The sequence below is a fragment of the Dicentrarchus labrax genome, unplaced genomic scaffold (genome assembly GCF_905237075.1).
Source record: "Dicentrarchus labrax unplaced genomic scaffold, dlabrax2021, whole genome shotgun sequence".
Lineage (NCBI taxonomy): Eukaryota > Metazoa > Chordata > Actinopteri > Moronidae > Dicentrarchus > Dicentrarchus labrax.
Genome location: NW_026136724.1, coordinates 10,394,490 through 10,401,956, shown reverse-complemented (window position 1 = coordinate 10,401,956; position 7,467 = coordinate 10,394,490). Strand labels below are relative to the sequence as shown.

General features: G+C 41.7%; 2 protein-coding genes across 5 annotated transcripts; both read left to right on the top strand.

Moving 5' to 3' along the window:
• The first annotated feature begins 206 nt into the window (after positions 1 to 206).
• LOC127359198 (small integral membrane protein 30-like) lies at positions 207 to 1,001 on the top strand. The gene has a single exon (XM_051393055.1). The coding sequence runs from the start codon at positions 282 to 284 to the stop codon at positions 468 to 470; it is 189 nt and encodes a 62-aa protein (XP_051249015.1). The 5' UTR covers positions 207 to 281; the 3' UTR covers positions 471 to 1,001.
• A 1,874-nt stretch (positions 1,002 to 2,875) lies between these two features.
• On the top strand, positions 2,876 to 7,467 carry gpr85 (G protein-coupled receptor 85). Of its 4 annotated transcripts, none has more exons than XM_051393051.1 (2): positions 2,876 to 3,065; positions 4,402 to 7,467. In XM_051393051.1, the coding sequence occupies exon 2, from the start codon at positions 4,553 to 4,555 to the stop codon at positions 5,684 to 5,686; it is 1,134 nt and encodes a 377-aa protein (XP_051249011.1). In that variant the 5' UTR covers positions 2,876 to 3,065; positions 4,402 to 4,552; the 3' UTR covers positions 5,687 to 7,467. The 4 variants fall into 4 exon arrangements, with proteins under 4 accessions (XP_051249011.1, XP_051249012.1, XP_051249014.1 ...); XM_051393052.1 differs by having other exon boundaries at positions 4,384 to 7,467; XM_051393054.1 differs by lacking the exon at positions 2,876 to 3,065 and adding an exon at positions 3,072 to 3,370.

The window sequence follows — 7,467 nt, the reverse complement described above, 5'->3', positions numbered from 1 at the left end:
GTTTGCATTTTAACCTGATCTGTGAAATAGAAATCCAACAACAGTAGAATTTTTTATTTTATTTCTGCACAACAGGACAAATGCCTGCTGAAAAATAAAGTGAATTTTCTTTTTAAGAGGAAACTACACAAAACACCCAGAAGGGACAGGTTAGAATAAATCAGCTCCGCAATTGGCTGAGCGCACCAGGAAGTCCAGCCGCTGCCGCTGTCATCTGACTGTGACGCAGGCGCCTCAGCTTCCCGAAAGTCAAAAAAACAGCAACAGCGGAAAAGCGCAACATGGCTCCTAAACTTGAACTCCCAAGCGCTGCAGCGATCGTCTGGCTGATAGTCCTCTCTCTGATCCCCCCGGCGGAGGCTTACGATGCGGGCGACGCTCTAGCCCTGCTCCTTGGCACCATCCTGACCGTGGTGGGTTTCTGCGCCTTCCTCGGCTGGTACGCGCGGAGGCGGAACGGACATCTGTGAGAGAGAAAACTCTCTTGGATCGTGCGCGCCTGTCCCGTCATGTTATCATCCACCGCATTATTACCTCTTCGGTGATCTCACAAGGACCTTCGGGCACAAGGTTTGTGTCGAAGCGACTGATAAGAAACGTGCCTTATTGGAATAAATGCGTCAAGCGCAACGGGAACCACGTGGAGAAAGGTGGACGGGGGACAACCAGGAAGTCCAAAATACAGGAACTATTATTTGTTTCACTGCTGAGATTAAAAACCAAACACTGTTGCCTTCTCTATGAAATGACTGCTGCAGTTACCGTATATTCTTTGTTGGATGCTTGCGTTGCATATTGCGCATATTTTCCATGCTTGGATTAATCACTGTGATTTCCTGATGTGTCTATGTCTGCACAACACAACATTGCTATTGTCTAAAGCACAATATCTCAAGTGTGGTTACATGAAAAGACTGGAGCTGTTGTTGCGATGTCTGCTGTGAAAATGTATGAGGATGGTTTTGAGAATAATAAATTGGTTCATCTGATGCTCTTCGCAACTAATGGTTTGCATGACATTTAATCTGCTGTATAATCACATTTCCCCACTAAATCAAGACTAAAACTGGCTCTGCAGAAAATTCCCCCTTTAACGGTCTGACATTATTCGTTTCATAATACTGACTCATCAATGTGTAAGCAACATTATACTGTATTTAGGTAGTTTGGTCCACTGGTTCCCAACGTAAGGGCCCCTTCAAAGGGTCACAAGATAAGTCTTAGGAGTTGTGAGATGAATAATGGGGTTGGAAAAGATAAATAAATGTATCGTACACAAAGGTATATTCAAAAAAAAAGTTTATTATTTAGCTTCATGTGTGAAATATAAATATAATGTAAACAAAAAAATATAAATACAAACTTTGGGCCTCAAATTGTTATTTTGAAACCATCTGAGAAGTTAAGAGAGGAACTGTCGCTTTGGAAGAACTGAATAATAAATGCACGACAAGTAGACACTGCTTTTTGTAAAAGGTCAAAGTCCAAATGACTGGACTGGTTTGATCTCAATATATTGCTTATCATTTATGTTCTTTATTTAAAATCAGGTTCTAAAAAGTAACCTGTAAGTCTAGCTATCAGGTAAATGTAAAAACGTACAATATTTCCCACTGAAATGTAATTAAATGAAAATACTCAAGTACAGCACGTGAGTAAATATACTTAGTTACTTTCTACCACTGAAGCCAATATAATCAGCTTTATTGTTGTTGTTTTTTAAACCAAATTAGTTTAAAGAGGAACTCTCATTTGTTTTATATATAACTGTATTACCATGTATAACTGATTATTTAAAATACTCATTATTTAGCCTTGGGATGCTGATGCATCAAAGTGCTTACAAGGTCTGCACCAAAATGAGTAATTGTTCATTAGAGAATATTGGGACATGCATAAAATCATTAAGGCCATCACTTTAATCTGTCTGGAGGGCATTAATGGAGTTTCTTCTGGAGTAAAATGAATCATTCGATCTCTAGGTCACCATGTCTGTGATGTTTGGTAGGCTGACTGCTTGTTGGCTGTTGGCAGCATTAGTTTTTAATCATAAAACATAGAAATCTGCACACTTCACATTGCTCCCTGCTATGAAACAGTAGTTTCACATGTATGACCATAATTAATTCATGCTTTATAGCCCAGGTAGATACCAAGCACTACTGCTCATGACATTGCAGCTTTCCATATGTGGTTGAGAAATCAAATTCTATGAATTTATCATGCTGCTCGGGCAGAATGAACAACAGTGCGCAAAGTGCTTGTCAATTATGCATATATAGTACAGGGGAAGTCATTCTACCTTGAGGTGAATTGGGCTGCCTGATTTAACCCTTCACTTTGTAGCTACATAATGCTTGACATTTCAGTAGAGTGAAACATGTATGAGCACGATGAATGGCAGACGGAGAGCAATTGTAGGTGTACAATAAACAAATGCTATAGCTGAATACATCTGATAAGGACACCATTAGCAAACAAACGCTCCAGCGGGGGATAAAACAGCCTGCATTCAACCATATTTAACTTTTTTATGATTTAAATATTATTTGATTTAGGCCTATAATATTAATAAATATTTTTTGAACATGTCATTTTAAAGAAGTCAATCTGAAACAGTCAGGATAATTATAAATATGTATTTTTTCTGCTGTTTATCTAGGTGAGGAACAAGAAAAACAAAACAAAAAACCCAAACAAATAGTAATCCGTTACATTACACGTTACAAGAGGAAATAGTAAGTGCTGCTGTAACGCGTTACCGGCCAGCAGCGGCCCCGTTGAGCAGATGTTACCGTGAGAGAGAGAGAGAGAGAGAGAGAGAGAGAGAGAGAGAGAGAGAGAGAGAGAGAGAGCTGCTGCTGCTGCAACAAGAGACAAGACGCGTCTTGGATCACAAATAGGGATGCAGGGCGCATGCGCACTGAGCTCCGTTTACTGTAGGATATTCACCGTGGAGGAAAAAAGGGGGCAGGCAACAAATCAGGCTTTTTAAAAACGGCCAAAACCCGACTTGTGCAATGTAAATAACGTCCAGGAGGGAAACGAAATAGGATTATCAACAGGTAGGGTTTTGATTGATCTTGTGATCGGCTGTCTGTCTGTCTGTCTCTGTCTCTCTCTCCCTCCTTTTTTTTGGCCTTGTCTTGTGTGGTGGCTGCGATTCTGGGCAATTCAAGAGGGGGACTTGGAAATTATTCTAGTCTAATGGACGTACGGATCCGCTGCTCTGTTGTGCTTTATCCAGCCGATCGGGATATGCAAAGGGACGATGATTTTAACCCGCTGAGTTCTTTTTACTGAAATTGATCGGATTCACAGACGCGCGTAAAAATACTCGACTGACAATCGGGAGGACGCATTTAAACACGTAAGTAGACCCAAAACGCCAATGTGAACGAATTTAGACATTACCAAAAGGCTGTGTGTAATTTTCCAAACAATTTTTTTTTTTAAAAACTGAACGTCCCATATTATTATTACCATGCAGGCTTGTTATTGTCACTTCCGAACATCCTTTTTCAATCCATCCCCACTGATCATCACACCCGCGCATTAACAAGCGAAATGATGTCGAAAATGCGGCTTTAGTGTCAGTATTACACAGTATATTCTCTCAACTCTTCTCTAATTACTCATATAAAAGATGATCTGGGAAAAACGGAGACTGGCTCAATAAACGCCCTAATGAGAACACTGCTTATTAACGTTAAGAGCCGTAATCCAGTTAACCTTTAATCAGACAAAAACACGGATGCTTTATTATGTATGCGCCCGCCGTCGATTCTCCACAATGCATAAAGGCGAGTAGGGCGAGTTTATTCGAGGCACCCACCGCTTTAGAGAGCCGTCCTCTGTTCTGCAGGGTGTAGGGTGTGATCAAGAGAGAGCTTATTTTGGACCGCATTTCCCTCTTAATGTTTCACAGTGCGGTGAAGATGTTCAAAATAATTCCAAACCGAACCTTTTTTTTTTTTTTTTGTCTTTTTCTTTCCGAAAGACACTGGTTTAAAAGAAAAAAATTAATAAATCGCGTCGGTTCTTTCTTAATGAAAGCTCTTACTGTCTTTTTCTTTGCCATCAGTGCTTTTGTTCAGGAAATTCCCTAATTACTGTTAACAGATGAATGCTTTAGTCTAATCAACCTCCATCACTGTCTGTCTGTCTGCATGTATCTAGACAAAGTATTCAAGCAGAGGCAGAGCTCTGCACTGTGCCACTCTAAATGTTAAAATGTAGAACAAATAAATAAGTAAATAAATAAATAAATGGCAGGCAGAGGAAACGTTATTGCTTATCACATTCTAGATTGTGCAAGTGCAATTGAAAACAATGCAGCTGTTGTATGGGACTGAATGCTGATGGGTGGATAATATTTTTCAGGGATTTTTTTTTTTTTAGGTGTGATGAGACAAAGGAACAAAGGATGCCTTAGAGGAGAGGTTGCCTATATGCCTGGAAACCTCTTCAAAGCACACCGCCAAATGGATCTAACACCTCCCCCTGCCACCTCTAGATCATGATACTTGGCTGAAGCTATTCCGCTATCTTTATGATCCCTCCTCCATCTATGGCGAACTATAGCCATGCAGGGGACCACACCATCTTGCAGAATGTCTCTCCTCTCGCCACGTTCCTCAAACTGACCTCTCTGGGTTTCATCATTGGAGTCGGTGTGGTTGGAAACCTCCTGATCTCCATCCTGCTGGTCAAAGACAAGAGCCTACACCGAGCGCCCTACTATTTCCTGCTGGACCTGTGCGCCTCTGATATCCTGCGCTCTGCCATCTGCTTCCCCTTTGTCTTCACCTCAGTCAAGAATGGATCTGCATGGACCTATGGCACGCTAACCTGCAAAGTGATCGCCTTCCTGGGTGTGCTCTCCTGTTTCCACACAGCGTTTATGCTATTCTGTGTCAGTGTCACACGTTACCTGGCCATCGCACACCACCGTTTCTACACCAAGAGGCTGACCTTCTGGACCTGTCTAGCTGTCATCTGCATGGTGTGGACGTTGTCAGTGGCAATGGCTTTCCCACCGGTGCTGGACGTAGGGACGTACTCTTTTATCCGGGAGGAGGACCAGTGCACGTTCCAGCACCGTTCCTTCAGGGCGAATGATTCGCTGGGCTTCATGCTCCTGTTGGCTCTCATCCTCCTGGCCACACAGCTGGTTTACCTCAAGCTCATCTTTTTCGTCCATGATCGTCGAAAGATGAAGCCTGTCCAGTTCGTGCCTGCTGTCAGCCAGAACTGGACCTTCCACGGGCCAGGCGCCAGCGGGCAGGCGGCGGCCAACTGGCTGGCTGGATTCGGCCGAGGCCCCACCCCGCCTACCTTGCTTGGCATCCGGCAGAACAGCAACGCAGCTGGCCGCAGGCGTCTACTGGTATTGGATGAATTCAAAACAGAGAAGAGGATTAGTAGGATGTTCTACATCATGACGTTTTTCTTCCTGGCACTGTGGGGGCCCTATCTGGTCGCCTGCTACTGGCGGGTGTTTGCAAGGGGCCCTGTGGTCCCTGGGGGCTACCTGACGGCAGCTGTGTGGATGAGCTTTGCCCAGGCTGGGGTCAATCCTTTCATCTGCATCTTCTCCAACAGGGAGCTCCGGCGCTGCTTCAGCACCACACTCCTCTACTGCAGAAAATCCAGGTTACCAAGGGAACCCTACTGCGTTATATGAAGGTTTTGCTGTGGTTTTTTTCTCATCTATGTCTCTGTTTCCCTGATTGATCTTGATCTGGGCTCGTTCCCATTGTACAGTGCACTCTCTCTTCTATCTCTCTTCTCTTCATCCTCCAGTTTTTCTCCCATTCCTCCTTCTCCTAACCCTTCTTTTCAGAGGTAGAAGGTGGACTGCCAATCACGAGGCTCTGCCGGGGGTGATTGAATAGGAAAAGTATCAAATATGGAGGCTGAAGGGAATGGGAATACGCAGGAGGTCTGGATCCCCTCCTGTGTTTATGTTCTAGTAAACAGACATTGTGGAAGGCCATGCCAATGCAGAGATGCAAAAAGTAAAAAAAGAAAAAAAGAAAAAAGAATTGACAAAACAATAAAAACAAAACCTCTTGCTTTGGATATTTTCAAGATGCGTTATTCTGTGAGGTGTGAAATACATAAATATGAAAAGAAAAAGAGAAAAGAACAAAAAACAAAGAAATGATACCTCTCAAGGAATCACTGGAAATGTTTTACATTTTAAGAGTTGCACTAAAAAGAAGATGTAAAGATGCTTTTTTTGGTCAACAGTTGCCAGTTGCATTGCAAGGACAACTTTTTTTTCTTCTTTTTTTCCAAACTAAACAATGAATGCTTTAATTTGCAACAGACTACACAATCGCTGTAAGTAAAGCAAAACTTGGTGACTGTTGGAATACACCATCACAAGAGGATAAAATGGTTTTAATGTAAGTGATATCTTTTTCATTTACCGGGGCGGGGTGGTGGGGTGGGGCTTAACGATGGGGATTTACAATGTGTGGTTTTGAAGTTGCAACTTAAAACTAGAAATTATTTCTTGTAGTTTTACGATCCATATGTCCCTAGTGTCTGGCATTGTTATTTTCTTATCACCTTTTACAAAAAAAAAGAGGAAAAAAAAGATGAAATGATGTTTGGATTTTAAAAAGAAGTTGCTTTTAAGAACAACCTTGTGCTTAAAAAAGACATTGAAGAAGTAGTTAAATGTTTCATCATATCCATGTACCTAAACACTATCATATTGTTACAGTATTGCTGATGCCACTCCAGGTGTTCTTGCCTTAATGGTTATGATATTGTCATGTTTCTTGGTTGTTGGGTTATTTCTTTTATTTTATTTTTTTCATTCACTCCTAAAAAGTCGTTTTTTAGATGCAAGGGGAGTTTTTTTCTTTATCACATCAATGTGAAGTGCATGTCCATTTTTTAAAAGCTGGTCCACTCCCATGAGCATCACAGGCCATACACTGAGCAGCCCATTTTTATTCTGCAATGGTTTGCTACACCCCACCGAGTGCTCAGAGCACAGGGAGTGTGTGTGCGTGCGTGCATGTGTGAGTGAGTGAGTGTGTGTGCGCGTGTGTCAGTGGGTGCATGTGTGTGCGTTTCAGAGCGTGTGTGCTGTGTGGATCAGACAACAGTCACTTCAAGACCAGAGCCTTAGTATGAAATCTTGCACAATTTGTAAAAAATGTAAAAGGAAAAAAAAAAAAAAGACATTTAAGGCACACCGTCTTGTTTCTACTTTCCCTACATTTGCTCTCTACTGATTGTTTTCAATGACTTACTTTTTTCTCTTGTGGCCATTTTAATATTTATTATGTATTCTTTTTTGTATATTATAGATAGATTGTGTGTAAGTATGTGAGTCTTTCATTTTGAAGTCCCGAATGTGAGTACAGTTTCAGTTAGGATTGCATTTGCTGAAAGTTAACTGTGTAATCTGTTGCTTTTTGAAAATAAAAAGTTTCCATTTTACAA